This window comes from Rissa tridactyla, chromosome 5 (assembly GCF_028500815.1).
Source record: "Rissa tridactyla isolate bRisTri1 chromosome 5, bRisTri1.patW.cur.20221130, whole genome shotgun sequence".
In the NCBI taxonomy this organism is placed as follows: Eukaryota; Metazoa; Chordata; class Aves; order Charadriiformes; family Laridae; genus Rissa; species Rissa tridactyla.
Genome location: NC_071470.1, coordinates 48,579,692 through 48,606,776, shown reverse-complemented (window position 1 = coordinate 48,606,776; position 27,085 = coordinate 48,579,692). Strand labels below are relative to the sequence as shown.

The window sequence follows — 27,085 nt, the reverse complement described above, 5'->3', positions numbered from 1 at the left end:
CGAGGTATTATTTGTGCCTCTTGTAAAAGAAACGAAATCTTTCAACAAAAAGCCCAACTAGCATTCCTGAGGGTAGAAAGCCAATACAACTAAACTGCTATGTTTATTAAAAAAAAAAAAGGGGGGGGAGAAGAGAGGGGTGAGTCTGCTAGAATTACTTGAATGAGGAATTAACAAAACTGCTTCTTCTGTCAGGGAAACCTACTAGTTTTGATGCCTTGTCATACAGATGCCAATGACAGCAGCATAACATATGCCACTTGCTCCCTATTTCAAGTTATAAAATAGAACAGAAGTCTGATTACAACAAGGAAATCCCAAGTATATTCATGAAACTTGTCAAATCTGTTAAACATCAGAGATTATAAGGCAAGTCTTCAACTTCTTTGTGTGTGTGTGTGCGTTATACAAGCGCATAGATCTCTTCAGCTGGTGAAGAAAATTAAAATTGAGATAATACTGCCTTCCTGGTGCTGACAGTAATGTATGCACTTTCATTAGGTATTGCTTCCCAAAATTAAATATGTAAGTTCAAACTCAGACTTGATTTTTAGGTTTCTGTGTTGGTATTTTTAGCAGTAATATCTGGGTGGGTATTTTTGTAGTAGGCTTTACTTCCTTTATTTTAAAGATCATAAGTCTCAAACATTAGCTTCTCCTGTGAATTGAAGTAAGAATAAATACATTTTGAGTTGATTGGTGGCAAGGAAGAAAGTTAATTGAACTATTATGTTTCACTCATTTGTGGATTTGATATTAATATTCTATATGGAAAAACACTTTTGTTTCAAAACTTTCTTACAAAATATGTTGAAGTCCCTTTTCAGTACTTTTTAAAGTTTTTGCCAAAGTTAAAAACCACTGAAATTTCTATATTCAGAAGTGCTTGGCTTTGAGAAAAATCATCCTTTTCATGAAAGAGCAGCTAGTCAAAAGATGTTCTGATCCCTCTACTGAGATATCTTCCTTTTTTAATCAAAATTAGCCGAATGAGCTAGATGTATTTATGTTCCCCTTCTATTTGAAAGTTATAGCACATCTAATCTCTTCAAAAAATGAAGGAAAGAAACCTTATTTTTGTGCCAAAATCCTCTTAGCGTGTATCAAATGACTTCCTGTGTCTTTCAGGTGCCTAAATTAGCAATTTTTATTTCTCCAGTTGCCAGAACCAATCTGACAAGTCTCAAACTACAGTTATGCATGGCTGGTATAAACATAATCATTGAAAATCTGGTAATAAAAAAAAGGCAATTTAATATACAAATTGAAAACCTGTAGGAGGGTGCGAATCGGGCTGTAATAATGCACTACTTAAACAATCCCCAACTTGTGAGTGTCAGTGCGATTGTGGGTCTCATACCAGTGTGTCGCCACTGCTCGGGGGCCTGCGTGTGGAAGTGAGGTGCAGTTTTCTCCCAGAGCCATCCTGTGTTTATAAACTTTCTTTTCATGAGTCTTATTTCAGGTATGCCTTTAGCCTTTGTTTTTTTGATTTTCACTAATGTTCACATAAAGTATGACCTAAGCCCAGAGTTAGTGCTTGGGATCCATTTCCATGGATGTTGATGATAATGTTGGTGCAGGATTTGTCCTTTGCCCATCCCTCATCTCTTCTCACTTGCCAAACCAGCTGCCCCATGACCCCTTCCAGCCTCCTCTTGGTGAACGTTGGAGGAGCTCCTGGTCCGTGGGGCAGCACGCAGAGAGACACGGTGGTGCCAACGGGGCACGAGTGAGAACGTGGGGATGGGGGAGTAACTGCGTTACTCCTCAGGGTGTCAAAATAGATCCTGGGGCTCTGTAGTCAAGTCCTCTTTTGCACCTCCCTAGAGAACTAGACAAGCGTTGACCCAAAGCACAGATTTTTAAGAGTCTATACTTGTACCAAAGACAAGGTTCCTGCTGATGTGATGCTTAGGTAAGAGAGAGGGAGAGAACTACTTTCTGCCTGGTTGCTGCTATGATGCTCTTATGTTGAGGTGGCTTGAGCAGTGCTTTTTAAGTGTTACATAGAGTCAAGACTGACTTGAGCTTTCTGGATACCCCCGGGCCATTCTGCTCCCCTCTAATGAAACTCTCTGTTGTAAACGTGGATGAAAGTAATGCTCTGCTTTATTAATCTTTTCTAAACCTCTATCTGGAAATACCTCTCTCTTTTTCCCTCTCCTTTATTTTTTTTTTTCTATTTTCTGTTATATCCACTGAAAATTATTTTAGCAGCTTTATCGGTTTGGAGACTCCCATTCTGGTGCTTAACTGGAATAACCTGAGAAGCAATCAATTATTAAAGAAAGATGGCTACAGTCACCCAAGGAGAAATCCTGTGGGTGTTCACCGGTTTCACTGGAGCTGGAATTTGATGATTGATAAAGACAATTTGGAATAGCCAAACAAAAACATAATGAAATATAAAGCATCTTATTTTTGCTTAGGTAAAATTAATTTCCAACCATTTAAGTAATTTGGAAAGGATAATGCACTAGCCTTCTAAGCTTTGCCTGAATTTTAGCCAGTTGATGACAGTAACATATCAACATACCCATATATATCTTTGTACGTCTTCTAAGGCCTGAGTAAACTTGACATTGGCAACAAATAATTAGCACATGACTTGAATGGATTAGCAGGACTATGGGAAAAAGAGAACCTGTAGACACAAACCTGCTATAAACCTTTATTAGAAAAGGTACTTTAAAATCTCATTCTTATATACAGATGAGCAATACTATGTCTTTGAAATATTTAAATTACAAAATGATTTGAAACAGCTATTTGATAAAACAAATGCACATACAGCAATTTCTTATACAGAAAGTAAACAAAAGGTGGGGGGTTTTTACAGCCCTCCATCAGACCTAGCATTGGAAAAAAAAAAAAACAAACCCCAAACACTTTTTGTATCTCATAGGTCAATAGCTATATATGGATCCATGACTTATGACTACCTGGAAACTAAAACCAACATTCTTTTTTTTGTTGAGGTTAACTTAAGGGTCATGTGCTTGACAAGTGCATGACTATTATGGTATTAATCAACTGCTGGTAATACCAGTGACCTTATGTTTGTAACTGTACAGAGGAGGTATTTCTATTTTGGTGAAAAATTCTCAGTTAAGATACTGATTTCTAGCATATGTAGGAGAGGTGCTGGTTGTTAATTACCCTTTTTATATGTGTACTTTTCAAACAATTCCTCCTTTGGCTTTTGTGCCTTCTGTAGGACAAAAAGTGCTCACACCATAAACTAGATGTCAAGTTGTCTTGAGCAGTGCTGGATAACTACTGAAATACTGGAAGAAAATGGAAGGAGAGGTAACAGCTCCTTAGGGATCATCACGTTTGCTAAACATCTTAGAATAATACATAGTGCTTTCTATTTGTATGCTTTTTCTCAATTTCTACTGAGGGCTGTTAACTTATCAGTTGGTGGTAGATGTTGCAAGGTGATGGTGTGATGGGTCAGCTCGGATCGGGCTGATGATGAGGATATTACAGCAGAGGCATAAATACTGTGTAGTGTATGGCAATATTAAAATAATTTTTAAAATCTGCTGGTATCTTGTCTGCTGCTCTTTGTTGTGCTGCTCTTTGTTTTGTGGATTAGAGGACCTGACTGTGTGCATCATTTGAGGAAAATTAAGGTGCGTCAACAGAAGGTGTAAAAGTAATACTTGTAAACTGGAATATTACAATGTTTTGGGTGTAGTAATACAGGAGTAAAAAGGTCTAAATCCCCTGTAATTCAATCCACCTACAAGACTAAAATATTGAGATAAACTGTGTGTAAATGGAAATGACCGGGAACAGGTGACAAGTGTAAAACAAGCAGGAGTGCAAGGGGCACATGAGTAAACAGGAGAGGGAAATCCCAAATGGGGTGAGGGAGGAGAGGAGCCAAGGCTGGGACCACGCTGGATCCCATGGACCTGGGCTCCACAGAAAGACCCAGTTGTAACCGGAATGAGCAGACACTGGGCGGTGGCCTTGGCAAATGCAGAAATCGATGTAAAAATGAAGAGCAAAGAAAGATGAGAGGGGTGAAATGGGGCAGCGCAGAGCAGGGGTGAGGTATCAGATGAACAAGTGATCCCCCTCCATAGCTTAAGGCTAGCATTTCTGTTTGGAGGGGCAGAATGACAGCGATGTAAAAATGTTTAGGGAAAATAGAAACACTAAAAACTGTATTTGTCTAGTGCTACGGGAATCTATTAGAAACATCCGTAACTACACTGTAATGCAAATTATTTGAGAATTGGTCTGTTTCACACAGGGAGGGTAATATTTGATGAAATGTGACCTTTTTTAATAGTAACTCAGCAACTATGAAACTTGTATTTTTTAAAAAAGCAGTAGATCCGGATAATTTATGTCCAAAACTGACCAAGGAAGTGTCCAAATCACTTTTTGTATTTTGCAATGCTTAGCAAGTTTGAGAAGAGGAAAAGAAATTTCCTGATGTGTCAGATCTTGGAGACAGCAAATGGCATAACCTGGATAATTACAAAGCTCTCACCTAGACATTAGTTCTGGGCAAAATTGATTTTAAAGCTTGATGTAGAAATTGATTAATCGTGAACTCTGGAATAAGAATTAATTCTTTTTAATGTGAGTTCACAGAATATGCATTCCTCAAGCTAAACTTAAACCCTTTTTTTAAGAGAAACTAAGTCTCTGAGGAACTTATTTGAAACTGTACAGCGTTTTATCTAACACAGGGACCATCTGGGTTTAACACTAATTCCAAACAAACAACAAAACATGTGCATGACACCGCCTCTTCTCAAATGCCGTAGCAGACTGAGTTACTGCATTATGCTGTCCTAGCTGCTCTGCGTAGCTAGGACAGGGTGAAGGATCATCGTGTCAGAACTGACTTATGCTATATAATGCCATTTTTTGGGGAGGGTTGGGTAAATTTCAAAAGTAAAAAAAAAAAAAAAATAACAAAATAAGACTTTAAGAAAGGCAAGGATTCCAGTTCTTCATTGTCCCAGCTGTGTTTTAACCTGCTTCATGGAGAAGGCGGTGGCTGCTGGATGTGGAGCTGTGTGGCCTGAAGCCAGGCAGGGCAGGAGTCACCACTTGGGCACCGAAGCTGCAAACTGCTGGGCCACTGTGGGCTGCCCTCCAACCACACAGCCGGTAAAGGTCTCAAAGTACATCCTCTTTCTCTTGTACTGTTAAAGAATACATGCTCTCTTTTGGGCATCTTCAGGCTACTGCTTGGCAAACTGTAGGAAATCTAAGCGTAACATCTTCGTTCGTTGGAAAAGAGATGCTAACAAAGCTGCTACCGGAAAATATTTACTTCCATTTTTAAAAGTTTTCTGTATTTCAGGCTTTCACTTTTTCCACCTTCTGGTTGCGTTATTTTAAATCAACATTCTATAGAATGAATTTACTGTCAGAACTTGTGGAAATTTAAAAATAAAAAAAAATGTGGAAGATGGACTTGAAACAATATTTTCAAAGTTAAAAATCATCCAAGCAGGGAAAATTAATTTACCATCACTCAATATTAAATCCAATATTTGCAATAAATTGTTTTGGAAGAATTGAAGGAACCTTTTACTCTTTGAGGAAATTACTAGTCAAGCCATATTTGGTAACAAATGAATATGGTTAGCTGTAAACATTTTTTCCTTTTATATTTTGGCACATCCTCAATTACTCACAAAGCTGAACCCTCCTCTGTATCTGTCAGCTGTTAGTGCCACTTAGTTGTCATCCCAGAGGCCTGGAGTGTTTGCTCTCTTTACCCAAGCTGTGTCTGATAGCATATTAGTGAAATACTTGCAGGCAAACCAAAACTGATCATATTAAACACGTATTGAGTGGGAAGAAATTATACATTTAAAAAGATGAGAATGGTAGATATGAGGATGAGGGTAGAATATACGATTTTAAATAAGGCAGGGGAAGATTTGCACAGACAAGGATCCACTTCCAAGTGCGTGTTACATATTTAAACTACATCCATAAGAGACATGCCACCTAAAATCAATGGATGCGATTACAATATTTATATGCTCACCTTGAGGTATCTCAAGAATCTGACTTTTTTTTCTTTCAGTGTGATTAAAGGTGACCAGGCACATTTAGAAGTCAATGTCTTTCAGGTATTCCAAGATCAATATTCAAAAATAGAAGCAGCAGAGATCTTACTGCATCTGAAAGCCTTGACCAAGTGGTTACGCATAACAGATACTTATCTAAACTTGTGTTTTGTGTCAGTATTGAATTGCTCAATTTGTCAACCTTTCTTATTTTTTAAAAAAGAAATATTTTCATGTTGGTTATTCCTGAAGTAGGTGGTGGTTAGAGAAGAGCAGTGGGCAGGGAGAAGGGTTAAATGGTGAGAGGGAGCCCAGGGTACCGCTCTCTGTGGAGATAACTGCACTGAAAGGCAATCTTGAAATAATATTTTTCATTTCTACAATGCCTTTAACTTGAAAACCAAAAAGCGTGCTACAAAGACCGTGCCCTTGCTGGGCTGCAGTTGCTTCTGTCAAATCCTCTGAGAGGCTTTTCAGCTGCTCTGTCTGTCCTCAGAGCTGGTCTGTCAGTCCCACTCTGGTACCTGCCCAGCAGAAGCCCTGTGCAAATCAGCGTGCTGTTACCAAAAAGCAAATTGAAAACACAAACATTGCATGGGTGTAAGGTTCGCACCCACCAAACCAGGGTAGTCTGGATTTATGGATGCTGTTTATAGTTTTAAACAACACACACACAAGATACAAAGAAACCAACCAAACTTGGGAAAGAAGTGGTTCTGCATGATACACAACTGAAGCGTGACAGAAAAATGGACTATTTTGAGAATTATTTTTTCTGGGGGGAGAGGCTTCTCTTGATTTGTGATGAATCTCATTGCAGAAGGAACTTAAATCAGCCTCTCATCTTACTACAGTGCTTTTCCTTTTTTCCTGTTCTTTTCTTCCCCTAGGTGATGTTTCCTTTCTGAAGACTGTATGGAGCAGGACACAACAAAAGCATTTGCTTCTCTGGCCTTTTGAGATGAATTATATTTAAATCCAGTTCATCCAATATCTGGGGGGTTGTTAGCTTGTGCGCGGCTTCCCTTTAACCAGTTCTTTGCTCTTCTGACTTCATGATTCACCATCGCTGCATATACATGGAAAAGAAAAAAAAACACACCAGTGTCGTGCTGTTGGGTTAGTTGTCTCAGTGGGAAATGATATGCAAGAGTATCTCTGGAGCCCATGAGAAGGCGTGTTATCAGAAAACAAATGTCATCCATGCAATGCATGAAATGGCCCCATCAGTGGTGCTGGATGCTGGCAGCAAGGGCTGCTCTGATTTTTTTGTCTGGGTAGTGGTTACCCACTGCATCCTTTCTGCTGTTGCCAGGCCAGGACTGAGCAATCAAGTTGCCCTCTTTCCACAGGGGAGGATAATTTTTTACAGGTGGAATGTTTGTATTAAATCTGGCCCCATAACAGGTGAATTTTCTCTTTGACCCCCTGGTTTCTGCCTAGCTAGCTTGCTGCCTAGCACTTTCTTAATAACTTTTGGTTCATGCCAACGTTAAAAATGCCACACTTTTTTTCAGCTGGTTAAATTTCAGTCAGCATTAACAGCAGGGCTTTAAACCATCTCTGAAGTTAAAAAGGCCACTCATAATCTTAATATTTTGCATGGTTTTTTAAGTACCTTGCCAAACTGAAGCACAGCCTGGCAAAGGAGTATTTCTTTCTGTACTGACTTACTCCCCACCCAGAACATCCCTCCATAAGAAAGTCACCCTTTTTTGGACAGAAAGACTAGGAGGGTGCCCAGCAGCACCCAAGGGAAACCAAACCCCCTCGGGAGGTGTGATAAAGCCGGGGAGGATTGCTTCATAGCACTTGGCAGCTTATAAAGACCCACGCTGTAAAGGGAAGAGGCTGCTCTTCTGTTTTGCTGGAGGCGTAAAGGTCCCCGGAGAAGAGATTGGTCTTGCAACCGCTTGTGCACCATCGGAGCATCAGCCCTCGCCTGCACAGCACGGGCAGACTTTGGGGCTCTCTGCTCAGGCACAATCAGGATTTTAGCACTAGGTTTCAGAGGCAAGATATATTATTTTTAAATATATTTTTTTTTTAAAAATGTGTATATACACACATATATTTTTAAATTGGCTTATGTGCAGGGCAGATGACCTCCACCTACAAAGGAGCCCAGGCTGTTGTATCTTGCCTCTTGTGCACAAATCTGCAGCCTTGATGCTCCTGAGTATGTATTTTTGCCATAATGATAGCTTGTTTTGGTTTACTTCATAGTCTTTCACTTTTCTTGCCTAAAACAGCTGTTGAAAACCTCTATTTATCTGTACATAGTTCTCTCTCTGACATTATTCAGCTAAGAGTTTGGTCAGAAAAGCAGCAGATCTTGGTCTGATAAGGTTCAGTTGCAGAAGTAAACAGGAACAACTTTTGTTTGTTTGCTTACCAGGAAATCCCACCACTTCAGGTACCTTTTCACTTTGAAATGAAGCACATTTCAAAATTTCATGTAAAATGAAATTTGAAAAAGTAGTTTTGAGTGAAGGGGAACACTTAACTTAGAAATATTTCCCCACCACAGGGTTCTCTTTTTTTAAACCTTTTTAAAATTTTATATTAAAAAGTCACTTACTCTGAAAAGTAGTTTTGGAACAACTTTCACTCTGAAAATGTCAAAATGCCATTATTGAAACATTTAGTCTGAGACGTTTTCAAAATTATATCTTATCAAAATCAATTCATAGCTCAAAACATTTGGGTCTTGACGAACTCCCCCCAGCATCTTTATGAAGCAGGAAAACAACACTCGGCCAGCTGTGTTCAGTGAGGCCTTGAGATCTTTCCCTATTTGAAATATCATCAATAAAATCTAAAAAAAGGAACCACCATAATTTGAGAAGAAATTTGCCCAAGCAAAGCAGTCTTTCAGAGTCTGAAATTGAAACTAATAATCTTGTGCTTTGTATTCAACTAATAGCCTTTGTTGAGCAGCTCTGAATGTTTTAGAGAGAAATTCCCTCTTTTTATTTGCATTTGTTTGCCTTCCTACAAATTAGAGGCATAAATTTCTCTACAATCTGATCCTAAGATACCAGTCATGAGAAAATATGCTTAAATAATGTGTGTACCTTCACTCTGACTGAAGCATACTTATCTGCACAGGGCTGCTTTTTTTGTGAAGGCTTAAGCCTCACTATAGTGCTTTGAAGTGACAATATCTCTATTTTACAGGCAGGGAACTTGAGGTAGGGTATAGCCCAAAGACACCTTTGGCCAGTCAGGAGCAAAAAACCCCGCCTTCTGATGGGGTTAATGCAAACCCAGTACAAAAGCACTTTAGCAAGGAGGATGCTTAAAGTGTCAGCTCAAGCTGGTAGGTCACGATGATTTTTTTCTGAAAATTGACTGTTTAAGTTTTGGAAAATAAACTTGATGCTCAAGGTGTCGTTGTGCCTAAAAAGCCTTTTATAGTACGATTAACTTCTGGTGGTGTTAGCGTATGACTCAATCACACTTTGTCCTATGCTCCCTCCTATAGCCAGCGGTACGCTCAGCAAATCTGTTTTTATAGAGCCACTGTACAGCTGCCTCTCCTTAACAGTTTTCCCCCTCTGAGTTATCATTTAGAGGCTGGACGGGAAGACCCAGATGGCTAGGGAATCCAGCATCTTTTCCAGCTGCTCAGGGTAAAATTATTGTGCTTGCTTGCATCTGGAACCCAGGATTTTGTGGTTGTTTTTTTTTTAAAAAACAAAACAAAATCCAACAACAACACCCTCCCGCCCACCCCCAACACAACAGCAATGGTTTCTCTTGCAATAAGCATAAGCAGAAACCTTTTAAATACAAATAGCTGCAGTGGAGCAGCCCCATCCAAAAGCCACCCTGAAACTATGGCTTTGGAGCAACCAAGTTGCAAACTCTCCAGCAGCAGTGATTTCACATCACCACTATTTCACTCCTGGGCAAGGGAACTCAGAAGAGAGGGAGAATGGGATATCATGGTGGTCAACAGTGGGAAGTGCAGCTCCTGTCAGAGAGGCATGTTGAGCTGAGTTATCTGGTGCCATGGGAAGGGGAAGACCTACGTCCTCCTCCTGCCACCCCTGCCTGCTCCTGGTTTTGCCTGCTTGCGTCTGCTGCTTCCACTGCACCAGGGGTTTTTTTGGCACATAGGGTGGTTTAATTGTTTGTTATTGTAACCTGGCACAGAGGAGCTGCTTTACCCACTTCCCAAAATGCAGCTGCCATGCAAGTGTGCAGGCAAGGGCGACGTACATCCCCCTTGCTCCCAGCAGGAACCAGAATCTTTAACTAGGGAAAATGTGAGTTTGAAGAGGGGTTTAGGAGTTCTGGCCAAAACCCTGAGGAAACCAGCTAGAAAGTTTTTAAGTTTACAAGCTGTTCGTTGTCGTTCCTCTGGGATCTCTGCTCGGGAGGGGGAGATCCTTTGGGCTTCTCTTGGGGTCTGACAAGCCCCTGCCTGGCAGGTCACAGCTCCAGCCAAAACATCCTGGCAGCGGTTCTCAGGGACCTACAGGCACCTGGTGGCAGAGGGGAGCTGGGCATCTGCGCTGGTGGGGAGGGAAAAGGAAGCCATGCTGAATGCTTGTATTAACACCTTGGGAAACTGTGATTAAAGTCTGATCAGCGAGTGAAACTCCATCTGTGCCATCTGGTTGTCTGTCTCGCACAGGTTTACAACCGCAAGATTATTTAGTGGTGCAATTTACAGGCAGGGACCAGTTTAGAAATAAGAGTGTCAAACCTTTTCTTTAAGTTGAAATCAAAGTCCCTATATATAAAAACTTTAAAACTTAAGTAGACCAAAGAATTACTCTATTACATATGAAAAAATTAGATAATTTTGGAATCCCGTTGACCGTATTTCTTCAAATAATAAAATGAATTTAAAATACCTTGGATTAGCAATTGATTCTTTTTCTTCTTCTCTTACAGTAGGCAAACACTCACAGTCAGCTGAAAAAGGGTAAGAAACAAGACTATGGTTACTCTTGGCAGTGCTTCTACATTTATTACAAAATTGCATAAACTTTTATCATGCAGTCTCTCTAGAATGTAAAACTGCAGATGCTCTTCTGCACCCTTTTATCTGTAAAATATACATGGTCCCCATAGCATAAGTGTTACATGTTTTAAATCCTCCTTCCCTTTGATAGATGTTGCTGTAATTTCTTTGTATATATTTCAGTTGTTTATGTACACCTAAACAAATTAATTACTTTTGAGGACTGTTTCCTATAAACTAGCATAGGGAGGATTATTTGTTAATCTCCCACTGCTTATAGTTGCACCTATGCTTTATAGTCCAGCTGGGGATTTGGGGCTGGGGTTTAGGGAACACTAACAAAAAAAAAACAAACCCTGTATGTAAACTATTTGCTCCCTTCTGTCCACAGAATTTTAAAAAATATTTCACAGCACTATTTCATGGTGTGCTATACGTACTGTCTCTATTTCACCGCTGCTGCTTAGCACACGTTTTCTGCTAGAACTTACGGACCATGAAGGTCAAAACCCCATCATGTGGAGCACTGTGCTAACACAAAGAAATGCTCCAAAGAGTTTTATGTCCTGAAAAACAAAGCATCCCTAGGAGGTCAGGCAAATGAGCCATTTGGACATAAGGCAAGGGAGCAAGAATGAAAAAAATATCAGGGCTTCAGCATTTCCTAGCCAGTGAAAAGCTGTCAGCAGTTCAAAATCAGGCCTTGGTTAATTCACTGCATTTTTTGAGGAGCGCCTTGGAGGATGCAGGCTTCTTAGAGATTTTGACCGGGAGATTTCTGTTGTGAGGAAAATGGGGGGGAAAATACATGCTGCTTAGAAGTAGCTAAGAAGGAGCTGAAGATGCTGCTGGTAGTAGTTACCACAGGTACTAATTGCTCCATGGGCTGACTGATAGACTTGCAAGAGAGGACGTAGATGGTGAACGGTGCTGGCAGCAAAGAGCAGCTTGCATTTCGTGCAGTAGAGATGGCAAGCGAGGGAAAGAGGACAAAGAGGGGAGGGATGTATTCATAGGATCCTGACAGCAATTTTAAGTAAATGGTGGTCTGAACTATGAGTAAATGCATGTTTCTTCTCCAATAGCACGATGTGGAGCACAGAACTGTAGAAACTCTGAAGACTGAAAAGACTAGATGCTTCAGAGAAACTAGTATTTTGCATTAAAAATGTGTATTTAGAAATATAAATAGCATTCACAGCTATACGTGTGTTTAATAGAAGTGTCTACTGGAAACTCAAAACATTTATGATATTCCATCATATGTTAAAAATAAGCTCCCACACAAACTAAAATACTCTTCTGAACAATTCTATCCCTGACATTTGTGCTGCTATTTTTGTAGCAGGGAGTCAAGAACACAACTAAAAATGTTGAGGAAAAGCAGCGACACACACACAAACTGCCTTACGTTCATTTTCTACGCATGGGATCTACGTCAGCTAGAAAGAGAAGAATGATGGAGCAGAGGGGTTACCGCGTACCATTTTTGTTCATGCTGTTCATCCATTTATCAAGCTCTTCCATTTCTATCTCCATAACAGAGGGTGTGTCTTCTTCAAAAATAGGACTTGAGAGGGGCGAAGGGAAAGAAGAAAAAAGGCATTACACAAAACGCTTAATTCATACAACTCACCATGTAGTAATTCTGTATGAGTCTTTCGTAATTCCAGACATATGTATAAACTCTGGGAAGCCATCTTAGCCTAGTAATCTGAGCTGAGAAGATGCCAGCCCAATGGGTGTGAATGAAACGGCTGCAAACTGATGCGAAGGAGTGGTGGTGAGATGTCGGACCTGGGCAGAGGTAGGGCTGGCTGGGACACCCCATGCAGTCTGGGGTATGCCAGAGCACAGGACCACTGCAGCTATTCCAGAACTGTCCCTACTGTGAACAGAAAACTGAAAAATAAAATTGTTTGCCCTGCTGGAATATATGCAAAAGTCCCATTGCTCCAGTGATAAAAACAGAGGGCCTAAAGTTTCGTCCTAGCTGTGACTGACGTTGGCAGTGACTTCAAAAGGAAAGGTCATGAGTAGAGTAACTCTGCATCTATTTAAATGCCCCTGTTCAGCTTCCCTTTGCTGATCATTCCTGGAGTCACAAGGCAGAAAAAATATTTTCAGCAAAACTCCTTTTTTTCCCCTGCCGTGAAGCCAATTTAATAACTTCCAGCATTGATTAGCAAGATGGAGCTCAATAAAAGATAATGATAAAATTATCACCCTGATAAGAGCCACACAGCTTTTGGCTTGTTTTCCCAGCAGCTAAGGCATTGCTTCCAGGGCAGCTGGGCGAGCCCTTCTGCCTCACCTCAGAGGGAGAAGACGGACTTGAAAAACAGGGGAGCAAGACACAGAGCTTTTTCTGAATAGTAAAAGGCTGGGATGAGCCTGGGAACTGATCCTCTTTGCTCATGGGGCACCTTGTACGTCCTTTGGCATCCTGTGGCTGGTGGCCCTGGGGGTGCCTGGAGCAGACGTAGGGGCGGCTGCAGGCAGTGGGTGCCTGTGGGGCAGCACTGGCCCTAGGCACTGTAACTCCTGTTCTCCTGCTCTAGCCTTACACCTTCGGCTAGATACTGAAGTCACTCTTTAGCCACCTCTAGAGATAGTTAACTGGAGCAACTGATGGCAAAAGGGTATGGCATTTAGTGTAGAGTTAAATTAAAACAGGTGGTGAAGGAGCTGTCAGAGTAAAAGAATAATAAAAAAAAAAGAGTGGTGTTCATAAACTTTACCTTTTCACATTTTCACTTCCCAGCTCATCTGGAAAAGAAAAAAGTTGGTGTTCATAGTTCTGCTCTTTGTATATACAGTGTCCAGACTGCAAGCAAGCCTTGAACGGGGTCATGTAAAACAGGTTGCATTTTCAAAAGGCATAATAGTTAACTTGTAGATGAAAGACAAAGCATCTCATCCTGTTTGTAGCTTTCAGAGGAACTCATTATTTTTAATCTTGAACACAGCTCATTATAAGCTCAGCCGTGCTGGGAGGAAACTGACTGTTAGCGCCGCGGTGGGCAGGACACGGCAAATGCGTGCTTCCCTGAGCAAAACAGATGTCATGAGAGAAATGGGATCCTGAAAAGGAACCACTGCTGCAAAAAATTTGTTTACTGGAAGCGTCAGGACATTTTGCTGCAGACTACAAGCAGGCAATCTGGCTCTGCCTGGAGACTGTGGGAGCTGCTCGTGGAGAAGAGAAGCCAGGGGAGGGACTTGCATGGCAGATTAAATCTCAGTCAGGCAAATGAAGCTGAACTAGCCAGATGTCAAAAGGGATCCAAAGCTAGTTATGACCCCATGACAAAGTAAAGATGGGGGGAAAAATTAGCGTAACAGCCATTATTCAGAAAAATATATTCCCCTCAAGGAATCAAGTGACTGAAAGGCCTCAGCCCTCAAAAAAGAATGAAGAACTACATATAGGATTCACATTGTATACCGTCTTAAATCAGCTTATTTTTAATTCAGTGCTGCTGATGGGTACTGTCACTTGTTCCGGCTCATTCCCTCACTGCAGAGCCACCCCAGGGCCACAGAGACGTCTGCCCCTGCCTTAAGGATGCCCAAAATCCCAGCTCCAAGCAATAGGCACAGGGCAAGAGATCCCAGGATTGTGCTCCTGCAAGGCACCACATTTCCCATCCCTCTGAAGGGTGTAACTGCATTTCAGGTCATCCAGAAATAGGCGGGCGACTGGGTGCCTGGTTGTGAATTCAGAGTTTGCCACGAGGCTGACATGGTGATAAGGCAGCCTAAAAATGCCCTGGAAAATGGCCTTAAAATCTATGCTGAACATATGTCACTGTCCGCAGGCTGAGGAGTTTACAGCTGCACTCTTGTTCTGTAGAGACACCCATACGACTATTTCAGGACGTCACTTACCAACTGCGTGGTTCTACTGTGACATCGCTATTTCCTGTGGCTCGACACTCCAAGTTACCAATTTCTTTGCTAATAGATCAAACTACCTTCCTGAAGCGCTACCCTCCCTATCACAGCACCCAGGCAGCCTGACCACAGGATTCCTAGCTCATTTGCTGTCATAGCCTCATAGCTCCCACACCTTAAGGAACCCTTAAAAGCGTTCCTTAAAACGGTTTTGCTTGTTTTTATTTTATTGAAGTTCTGATCAGTTTTACCTTGTGGGCAGTATAGGCAATAGAAGCATTAAATTCACCTTGCCTGAAGTTATTAAGCATAAAGACAGAATAAGTGTTTGCAGCCACACGGTTACATCCGTATGCGGTCCCTGGCGCTGCCAGGAGCTGGAGCTCAGCATGGCGACTCCCGTGGGTGTTCAGCGAGAGCAGGAGGAGCCAAGATGCAGAACAAGCTCCTGCCCAAGGAGAGCTGCGTGCCCAGATACCGCCAGCCGGGGGTGGATCCCTTTCCTGGCTGTCAAATGTGCGACTACAACCAGAGAAGTACATCCTAAATGTGGCATCCCAGGCCTTCAAATAACTTCTACTTAATGTCGAGCGCATCCTAAAAATATCCTTCTGATGCATGAGAAGACAAATTTACCTCGCTTAGACTTTTTCCTTTTATGATGTATTAGAAAAAACATGATGAGCAAAATCAGCAGGACCAGCAGCGCGACGGGGACAACGTATCTCAAGATAGAGTGTTCTGCTGCTTCTAGGCTGTCCTGATTGCTTGTGGCATTCAATTCAGTACTTGGAGTACTTTTTGTTTCAAAGCTGCTTTCAGTAGCGCTTGCAGTGACAGGTACAGGCCCGTGGTCATCCGCAGTTGAAGAATGCGTAGCAGGAGGAGTCGTGACTGTAACGGTGGACAATATCAGCGAGCCATCTCCTGAACCATCATTTTCAGAGCCTGCAAAATATATGAGTACAACTTAACATTTTATGGGTTTTATTGGTATTATCAGTGAGTCAAAGTGTGCAGCTTTACTATTTCCTTTTCACTTGACGTCTTAAAAAAAACAATTAGCAGATGCCCCATACACACGGGTTTGAAGTCTCAGGCATCAGATGTAAAATTAGATCACAAATTCGTCACAAAATCTTACTAGTCCCGACCACGTTCTTCAGCTGGCTTTTACTGGGACACGTCAGCAGGCGTGCTCTCTCTGCATGCAGCTGTCTTGCACAAACAGTTTTTTTTTTTATCCTGCAGGTTGGCAACCGGTCTCGCTCTCACATAAAAGTCTTCTGCTTCTCCGTAAACCACACCATCCTGCTTTGCTCCTCAGCCTTGGTGCATACAGCCGCAACCTCTCTCACCCCTCCCCTTACCCAAGGAGTTAGTAATCCCTTCAGGGAGACTATTATCCCTGATTCACCAATTCCTCCGGCTCACTCACCTCCCTGTTTCTGTGCCTTTCTCAAATGCGTTAAATTTGTTTTCACTGTGAAAAACAGAACTGGTGAAAGGAAGTCTGAGGCCTGCAGAAGCTGCTGACTTTCACTTCTGCATGAAGTAGAAGAGGCAGTAATAACACAGGGACTGTACTGGATACAAATGCACCTACCTGCTCCTCTGTCTCATCCTGCAGGCTGGATAAAGGAGCGCACAGTATAGAGTCAGTGCAGGGTAGTCTTCACAAATGTTAAGACTGGGGGATTTGAAGCTTGATTTGGGGTTCGGGTTCATTTAGCATCTATTTTGCGAGAAAAGTGTCTAAAATTGGCTGTATTGGTAATAGTGAAACAGGTTTGGTTTTCCTTTTTTTGGGCGAATCAAGAGCCTATGTTAACTGTCACGGAGTTTAAAGTGTAACAGAAGTATGGCAAATTCTGGACTGATACTGTATTCCATACCAATGCAAAAAATGCTGTCGTAGCCAAAGGTGCATGAATCAGTCCCTAGATAAATGACACCAACATGTTTCAGAATACAAACCCTTCAATAATTTTCTTAGCATGAAATAAATTATGATTTTTTGTGATATGTGCCCTTTGAGATACAATGGTGGCATGGCGCAGCTCTCGTTTTATGCAATAAAGCAGGACGGGATTTCATGACTTTTACAATGACATGTTTCTCCCTGTTCTTGTAAAGTGCTGGGCAGCCAGAGTTTCCACTAGAGTTAGCAAGAGCTTAAGGTTTTCAGCACCTCAGTGCTGGCATTTTGAATCTCACAGGACTGAAACCAGGAGTACTTAGCATTTTAAATGCTTTTGTAAACACATTAATCTTCATAATGGCCCTGAGAGATGAGCAGTTATCATCCCATTTTACAAATGAGAAATCAGAAGGACAAGGATGCTGTCCTTCCCAGGGATGCCAAGTGAGAGAGGAAAACTGGGATTAGAGCGCTATCTCTTGCTTAATCCACTCTGCAGCATCTCCTCTCCTGTCAGATTTGTCTCGAAGAGGAGATGAATATCTAGTGAGACTGTATTCCAGGAAACCTAATTTCAAATGAATAAAATTATTTGAGTGTGACAGCAGTGATTTATCTAGATTTTTATGCCACACTTACCACTCAGGCACCTGATTGTTTCATCCTTTCCTAAAAACTAGGGAAGAATTTTAACACTTAATAAATAATACCTAATACTTGAATATATATACTGCAAAGCACACCAGACTCTTTCACCACAATACGACAATGAAAATGTTAGTTCTTCAGCGGCACAGCACTTTGTACCGATAGTCTCTCTGTTGCTTTCTTCTGTATTTAGTATTTCAGTCGAGAGCAAAACACGACCTCTGCCTCCCTTGCAGGTAATGACCCCATACACATGTGCTCCTCCACCCCTCCCCGTGGTCTGCTGCCTGTCCTTCATCCTATGGCAGAGGACGGGAGGGAGAGCTCCTCTCCCTTATTAGTTTGGCCACTTGACTTTTCTTGCCCGAGGTAGTTTATAGTCCCCAGTGCCTGCCGCTGCTCCATTTCCATTGCTGCAAGGTATCGCTAGAGATGCCCGGCACCGCAGACGCGCGGCGTGATGGACTGTGCCGCTGGCAGAGCTGATGGACCACCGCAGCCTCACCCAACTGCATCGATGACCTTGCTTCATTTTCCTCCTCTCGCCATCGCCCTTGAAACCCCGTCGCCTGCCACATCTGATATATTGACAAGGACAAGCCCGTTGCTTAGAATAGTACAAATGGGAAAGGGTATGGGGAAAATACCTGATTTTTCATTTACTCTTACAGCTAAAATGGATTTTTCAAATGTCTAAATCCTGGTGTGACTTTAAAGCAAAAGCAAACAGTCACACCTCATTAACTGCAGGGCTAAACTTTCAGCCGCAGCGTATGCGGCGCTTGATTTCCAAGAGAGACACTTCCAGTGTCTCCAGTATTTTTTATTTGCCTGTTTTTGAGCTATGAAGCAGATTTCAAATAATTTGTCTCTGTGTGAAATAGAATTACCTTTTCTAGTCTCTAGGCAAAGAAAATGGCAAATCACAGGGAGTGACCTTGCTGCCATGTATTTTTGTTCACTTTGCATAATTCCAGGGACAAAACAGCATCTCTTCTGGGAACACCATTTCCTCTTACAGAGATCTTTTCTCTGAGTGAATTAAATATGTCTCTCAGCAGAAGGGCAGCCAATTGCACAATGTTCTTACAAGGATATTGCTCTTATTTCCTGTGTTTCACCTGCTGCCATGACACACTTCCCTTCAGGGTTTCTGCTGGTCACCTCTGAGGGCCAGAGCTGAGACCCGAGGGATGCCCTGTCACACCAGGGCTGCTCTCCCTCTCGGGCCACCAGCACATCACATTTTTATGTCACGAGAAAATCGCAGCCTGCACCTGGGTGGGACTGCTGGCTTGCACTAAGGAAGGATTTGTACCTCCAGCCCGGCAGGGAGAGAGGGATTCAGGCCTCCCAGTGCAGGCACAGCTCTCACCGCAGCCAGCTGCCCAGGCCACATGAGACCCACGTGATTGGCCCCAAGGTAGTCACTGTTTTTCATAGCGTTTCAGTTTAAAGTGCTCAAAATAGCGTGCGGGCTGTGTTGCAGCTGGCCCCAGTGGCTGTTTTGTAGGGTGAACAAAAGCTGGACGTTGCCAGGTTTGGAGCAGGGTAGGAAAGAATCTGAGAGTGGGAGATTTTGTGAGATGCTATTCAAACAATTTCTCCATGCCTGGAGGGAGCCAGATTTGCAGTGGTCATTCATATCATGAACTGTCTTGTCAGCTGCGCTTGCGTTTCATCTTGCAGAGATCATAGAATCACAGAACAGTTTGGGTTGGAAGGGACCTTGAAAAGTCATCTAGTCCAAACCTCCTGCAACGATCAGGGACATCTTCAACTAGGTCAGGTTGCTCAGAGCCCTGTCCAATCTGGTCTTGAATGTTTCCAGAGATGGGGCATCTACCACCTCTCTGGACAACCTGTGCCAGTGTTTCACCACCCTCATGGTAAAAATTGTCTTCCTTATATCTAGTCTAAAACTACCCTGTATTAATTTAAAGCCATTACCCCTGGTCCTATCACAACAGGCCCTGCTAAAAAGTTTGTCCCCGTCTTTCCTGTAGTCCCCCTGTAACAGAAAGGCCACAATAAGGTGTCCCTGGAGCCTTCTCTTCTGCAGGCTGAAGAACCCCAACTCTCAGCCTGTCCTCATAGGAGACGTGTTTCATCCTTCTGATCATTTTTGTGGCCCTCCTCTGAACCCACTCCAACAGGTCCATGTCTCTCCTGTGCTGATGACTCCAGAGCTGGGTGCAGTACTGCAGGTGGGGTCTCACCAGAGCGGAGCAGAGGGCCAGAATCACATCCCTCTCTCTGCTGGCCACATTTCTTTTAATGTAGCCCAGGACATGGTTGGCTTTCTGGGCTGCGAGTGCACATCGCTGACTCATGTTGAGCTTTTCATCCACCAGTACTCCCAAATCCTTCTTGCCAGGGCTCCTCTCAATCTCTTCATCCCCCAGCTTGCATTGATACCGGAGGTTGCCCCAACCCAGGTGCAGGACCCCCCACTTGGTGTTGTTGAACCTCATGAGGTTCATTCCCTCGGAAAGGGAGTCTGACTATAACAGAACATACATTCAGGATGAAAAACCAAGGCCAATGGAGTGAAACAAGGAGCAAGACACGTCTGATCATGTAGATATCTCCTTGACTGTGCAGATTACGGGCCCCTCCTGGTACTCTTGGCCATAGTCTGACATCTGTACTTGGCTCTCTGCACATCTCAGCCAAGGAGCAGGTGCTTATACAACAACTGCATCTTCTTCAGCTTTGTCTGGACCACCTGGGACATGCGTGCTGGCAACTTCTCACCATGTCGAGGGAAGTGGATGGGACCATGCCACAGCTTCAGCCCAGCCCTTATTGCCACTTTCCATGCTTTCAAGAGCAGAAGGGAGAGGGGCTGGCATGCAGCTGCATCCCACCTTGATGGGGAGCTGGGCACAGCTGGAACTGGAAGCTAAGAAGCTGAAGCTGGAAGCTAAGAAGTCCTCAGGTTCCCACCACTGAGGTATTAGAGGATCTAGTCCTCAGGGGACCAAAATGCCTAAGCAAGCATTAGCAGTGCTCGAAAAAAGGTTCCATTATGAATTACAAAAAGGCTATGTCCCTATATGCAGATACCATGGTACAAGATATTATTCAGTATTTTCTACTTTAAAAATATGCTCGGATTACTGCTGGACTTTGTGTGAGTTTTGGAGGCTTTCAAGGGAGACAGGGGGAGTTGAATATACTGAGCAGCCTTACAGAGTGGAGTCCAAACAACTGCATCTCGAACAACCAACCAACCAACATTTCTGTTGTTGCAGCATTCCTTCCTCTGAGGCTGGTGCTGTAGCACTCGGGGGCGGCGACATGAGCTGCTGGATGAAGTGGGCAAACAGGTTTCTGATTTCAGTTGGGTGCGAGGCAAAGGAAAATAGCCAGCAGTCAGCACATTTGGTTCTGCTGTAAATCATCGGTCTCCCTGCTGCCTTCTCATCAGACTCGCGGATTGGGGTCTCTGAAGGGAATTTTTCAAATCACACTATCGTACCTACTTACAGAAGAAAAAGGGATGGGATAGAGGAAAAGCAGTAGCTAAGTCAATGGGATAGTCAAGCTTATTAATTTGAAAGGGAATTTTTTATGTCTCCTAAGCCTTCTATAAGCTATAAAAACGCAGCGAAAGGAAGGCTCAGGAGACAGTGACAAAATGAGAAAAGGCTACAAAGCTGTGTATACCGGAGTCAAGTTACCACATCCTATACCACCCTGCTCCATACACACGTTCCTGCTGGTGGTATAGTCATACGACTCCACGTGGTCCGTATGATCCTCTCTCTTACTGCTTGACTCATCCCTGTTCTGCTCCTCTCCCTGCATTTCACGTTGCTGTAAGAAGGGCCGTTCCTTGCTGTGGCCAGGGCCTGCCCAGCTGCCTGTTGCGGCAGGTCCCGCCTGTCAGTCTGGCTAGAAGAGGAATCCTTACAAGCCCGCAGGCTAGCTGGCGGGTGCACACGCTCTTCTGATGAGGGAGCACACACATTTCAGGATGGCTAATCTGCAGACAAGATCCTATTAAAATGGGGTGCTTAGAAAGTGTTATCTAGGTATAACCTGAAAGAGGAAACAACTGTTTAAGTTCATTTCTAGACGATGGAAACTGCTCTCTCCTCACTGTATTTCCATCCAGCCTCCACTGCCGGTGTTGCAAATTCAGTCACGCGTCTCAGAGTCAAACTGTGAACCTGTAGTCTCATTTCTTACCCCCAGTACTAAAGGTTTTCCAGGCCAATTTATGCATTTAGTTGCATCTACTTAATCTCCTGGCCTTACAGCTCTGCATCAGGGACACCCGTGCGACCTCACTGTGATGCAGATCTCTCGCTGCTTCTTGCTCTCAGGAGGACCCTGAAATTAAAGATGCAAAAGCTCTGGAGGCTCTCCAGCTATCTCTTGAGGGAATGCGGACTGGGGTCACTGGCTGAAATTTAGTATGCAATCTTGCTGATGTAAAGGAGAGATTTTCTGAAATGCCCCTGAAGCACTTGAATAAAACACAGTGGGAGTTTGCGCCTGCGGATGAAAGGGGTGAATAGGAGTGAATATGTACCGGGAATTGATGTGTTCAGTAGAAAGGGGTTTTCACCTGCTTTTTAGGGGGCTGCACTTTGGAAAGAGAGGATGTAGCAAATCCTCATTTCCTATATTGTTGCTTTGTTAGAAAGTTGTAAGAGGCAACTGTTTGATGGGTTTGATGTTTGATTGGTTTGATTGGTTGATTCCCAAGTTCATTACTGTAGGGGGAACAGGTCAAAAATATCACTCCCTTCGAGACCTTGGCTTTGTAGGGGACTTTACCTAAAAGTCACTTCTCTGCCAAAGAGAGAGTTTATACCTCTGCTTATGGCACAAGCTGCTGAATATCTGCGTCTTTGATAGAAGCGTTTCTTTTAATGACAGCTCAAAACAATAGCGCAGAGATACAGCCAAAACAAAGCACAACCTGCAACCATCCCAGCTCTTCCACTTGATGACCTTTCCCACTTTACTGCTCCTCTTCCTCACGCGTTTTCTTGCTCTTACAGTTACACTGCAATTTCCCATACGTTTCACCGAGCACGGAAGGAGATGGCATACCCTGGAAAATGCCCATAGGGTCACAGGTCGCGTTTCCTATAAGCTATAGTAAGGGCCTTAATACTTGTCCCCAAGGTCGGCACACACCTAGGTAGCTCTTTAGGGCTGCTGCGAGGCTGAGCAGCGACCACCATCACCCAGAGTGGGGAGGGCCACTGCTGGCCCTAAGCAGGCCACTGGCAGGGCTTTTTGTCTGCATAAAGCAAAGGAATGGGCAAGGGGAAGGGAACTGGGGCAAACCCCATGTCCCCTCAGTGTGAAGCCAGGAGAGGGCCAGCACCCAGAGCTGAGACCTCAGGCATGCTCTTAGAGCTACCGGCTTAGAGTAATTGTAGCATAGCTGGGAGAAAACCGCCTGTTAATCATAATCCAAACAGCAAGTCTAAGGTTTTACAAGGCTCCAGCAAGGTATGGGAACAGAACCTACAAAGGCTTCCATCTGTCTATGCTGCAAGATTTAATCATACTCCTATTGCCTATTTTGTAAGTGGTTTCTAGACAGTAGAAGTGAGACCTGGGTGATCCCCAAGAGCTTCTGCTCCCCTTCTCCAGCAGACCACGTTAAAGGCGAGGACTGTGTCTGGTACTGGAGGAAAAAGGAAAAAAGCTCCTTTAAAGGTCCTGCCCTGTTGGGCTATGAGCAAGCAGGGGTGAGAGCAAAGGATTCCCCCAGCTGGCTGCCCTCAGCAGAGGGGTCCCGACCCACCAGTGCCTGTGGGGTATATAAGCCTCTACGTAAACACTTCCCCCTCCAGTTCAATTTCTCCCCCAAGGCCCAAGTTCACAACTTCCCCCCTCCCACCCTTGCAGTCAGAGTAAGCCCCAGGTACATTTTGGGGCTGGTTACACAAGCAAAAGCCGCCTTTGTGTGGGGAGCAAGAGTCCCTGCTCTTCTCCGGGTGGGTGCTTTCCTCCTGTTCCCCCAGCAGCTGGGGACTGGCTCAGGAGAGCCAGGGCTGACGGCAGTTGGGGAGAGCTCTGGAGCTCTGGCAGGACTGACTCACTCCCACGGAGGAATCCTTCCAAAATCAATGAGAATTTAAAGGTGGACCTACCGGTAGGAAGCCTCTAAAGGCAGTGGGGAGCAGGTGGGGGCACCTGGTATGTGACGTCTGCCCGGTTTTAATGCCCATCATAAGGAATGGCAGGGGAGGCCCAGCCATGGGCTGGGGGGGTCGGGGACTAAGGCGTCCCTCCGCCCTGCGGAGATGGTGATGAAATACTAGCGGCTGGTACGCTGCAAATGAGCTGAGGAAGCTGGAGCCTGGTCACTCTGCGTTGCTTGTGTTACACCCCTCCGTTTCCCCAGGACCTCCGTTTTGCCCTGTCCATGGCAGGATTTTTTCCTCTGACCACTTTGATTCTGAGCTACCTTCAATGCTTGCAGCGTATTTTCGTAATGTGCCGGCAGGGCTGTAGTAACCCAGGCAAGACCAAACCATTTTATACCTTGCTTAGCTCACTCTTACAGCTAAGCAAGGCTCCTAACCGCGAGCAGCATGGCAGCACGCCGGGGGGCCAGTTTTACACCCCGCTTATAATTCCGGTTTTCAGGGAAAAAATACCCATACCAAACCACCTATTTCACCAATGCATTTTAAAACCTTAATAGAAGAAGTCCAGTGATAGCTGAGAGCGACCGTCCTCTCTCCCTGGTTTCTGGAGAGCTCCCGTTTGCTACAGCAGCAGCAAACACTTCTCGTCCATACTGAGGAACTTCGGCAGTGATTTGTTTGACACCGAAAGGCATATAAGCACATCCTGGCAAGGTTTGACTAAAAAAGCTGCCTGTCTCGTGCGGTCGCTGGCTGCCAAAATGCCAGTGGAACAAACTACCCCCTCCGAACGGGTGAGAGCCTCTGCAGCGACACCCCCAACACTTCAGCATTTTGTCGCAAGCGGCTTTTCCACTTGCAGCTCTTCGTTTCAGAAGGTCAGGACCTAAATCCACGGTGCCGACCACTTTGTTCTGCAGCCGAGAATTCAAAATATTTGTCTCCAGAACCGGCTGCTCTTTTGTTAAACCGGTTTCAGTGCACTGGGACTATGGAAATCGGCAGTCGGCTTTTGAATGGAAGCGGTGCTCTGTCTTTAACTTTACTATGAAACGCTGATAATATGGGTGCAGAGTTAAAAATGTACAACAAATAATTAAAATTAGAGCCAAAATGCCTGGCGGGCCAGCATGGAAACTCTGGTTCCCTACACGCCTGCAATCTAGGAAATGTAGGAATTGTAGGATTCAGTTGCTGCAGTTCAGGATTAGGTCTAAGGGAAAAAAGTCAAAGCTTTGAAAAAGACAGGCAGCTGAAAACAGAGAGGGTAGGCACAGCTAAAAGAAGCGGAGAGCAAGTCCCCACAGATCTTCCCCATGCGTTTGGTTTGGAGGGTGTTGCCCTCCGACTCGGTCCCATTGCTGCAGGCATGAAACGCGGTCCCACCTCAGGAGGTGAAAAAGGCACTTTCTTACTCACCATCGGTGGCAGATCCTCCGGCCAGCGAGAGGGCAGAAAGCAGGGCGACGAGGCTTGGCTTTCGCATGCTGCCTCGGCGGCGCTCCCACCCGAGGGGCGCTGGGGCTGGCTCCGGCTTCACCCGAACATTGACGTTTCCTGTTTCCTGCCGGGGTGCATCTGAGCCGCATTTCTGCAGGAGATGGACTCTCTTTGATGGGTTTTAGGAAGTGATGTAATTCCGTCTGGGCCTGTCAAGCGAGCAACGATTGCAAAGGAAAGAAGCGAAGAAAAAAAAAAAGAAAAAAAAAAGTTGCTCTTCAAGCAATCACTCGGCTGAAGCACCTTTATGCTGTAGGTGAGCGAGACCCTGCGCTCCTCCGCTTCTTTGACTCCCAACTTTACCACCATCTGCCTTCACCTACATGCAGTGTCATGGGATGAACATCACACAAATAAAATCACAAAAGATCATTTACGCGTGTTAGCAGGAAGCTTTCAGGTCGCTTTTCAGGGTGGCTGAGCAAGCAGATTTCAATAGTGCCTCCCCCCCGCCTCAGTTTTCAAGCTGTAATTCTCGCCCCAGCGCGGTGGGACTCTGCGTGCATTTGTGATCCCAAAAGGCAACCCCCAAGCGGGGCTGTCTCCAGCTAATGCGAAAAGCAGCTGGTTCACTTGGCAGCACGTAACTGAGTATTTTGGGCTGGTTTGAGCTGTGGAAGAGGAAGAAAGCAGAAAACCACATCATTTTTTGTTAGGAGCAGGTGGCTTAGCTGGAAGGCACTTAGACACAGGTGTGACGATGGCCACAGATGACAGGGGACAGAAGGTCTCAAGCCCCACCAGGATGGGACGCAGTGCCTGGTGTGGGGGTCCGTGGTGCCATGGTGGATGGAGGTGGGGATGGAGCAGGTAACTCCTGCCTCCCTTCCTCCCTCCTCCTGATTTTTGTCCCCGCCCCGGCCCCCCTCAGTGGTCTCTGGCTGGGGGCGCAGACTGCAGGGCATGGCTGTGCTCCCCCATGCTGCCCCGTCCTCTGCGCCCACAGCCCCACCACCACCTGCTCACTCAGAAACAGGCAAGGGGTCACCAGGGGCTTCCATGTGTCACCTGTCACTGTGTAAGAGCAACAGAGGAGCTTCAACATTAAAAAACCCAACATTTTCAATCGTCTTTCTATAAGGGGTGGGCCAAGCCAGGGCTCAGAAATTGGACCTGGGTCTACACCACACCTGTCCCAAAGCACGGGGGGTGGTTGGACCATAGGTTCGGTTTGTTCCACTGTACAAATAAGTACTAGGTCTGAAATTTATCCCTCGGTCCAGGAGAGTCTGCACCCCAGAGTTTCCTCTGGAGCATCACAGGCTTGAGCGATTTTAAATACTTGCTTAAAATTTTCCAGTAATAAACTGAGAAGAAGAGATATATGCTGCCTCTGTAGCAGCTTCATGGTACTCCCTCTACACATCAGTCTGTGTCAAAATCTGATTTCTGCTAAATTGGTTGGAGCTGGCAATGGTAAATATTTCTGTTCATATTGGTGGGAGCTGCTGAAGTGACCAATTGTTGCTCTCCTGCAGCTAATAATTTCTCTTAACACACTGATGCTTTTATAGGTCATCAGTTATAGTATCTTAGCTTGAGTAGGTAAAAAATAGGTCACTGATTCATTTACTGACCAGCTTGTTAATAGATTTAAAACAGCTGAATGATTTAGTTAACTAAAAATCTGAACTTGTTGCCCAGTATCGGCAATGTACGTTTAAGCACTTCATAAAACAGTGGGAAAAAATAGAAAAACAAAGTTACAACATTGCAGCTACATGAAGATGAAGAGGAGCTCTGAGTTATGAAACCACTGACTGACTAATTAAATATTTCTACGAGATATTCTTTAATATGATGTCATAGCCATTCATGATAATATTTACCAGACAGAAGTGTTAGAGGGGAGACTTGTGATTGCTTTTAAGATTTTCCCGTTAAAGAATTACACAAGTTCCAAGTATTAGTAATACCATCTAATTGATATAGATACTTTCAATTATGAAAGTACAGAAAT

At 44.1% G+C, this 27,085-nt stretch overlaps 1 protein-coding gene across 1 annotated transcript; it reads right to left on the bottom strand.

Moving 5' to 3' along the window:
• Nucleotides 1–2,680: 2,680 nt before the first annotated feature.
• Nucleotides 2,681–25,179, bottom strand: TMEM154 (transmembrane protein 154). Its single transcript, XM_054203909.1, has 6 exons — nt 25,045–25,179; nt 15,568–15,879; nt 13,776–13,803; nt 12,519–12,604; nt 10,925–10,985; nt 2,681–7,125 (listed from the first exon to the last, which is right to left on the bottom strand). The coding sequence occupies exons 1-6, from the start codon at nt 25,109–25,111 to the stop codon at nt 7,110–7,112; spliced, it is 570 nt and encodes a 189-aa protein (XP_054059884.1). The 5' UTR covers nt 25,112–25,179; the 3' UTR covers nt 2,681–7,109.
• Nucleotides 25,180–27,085: the final 1,906 nt, after the last annotated feature.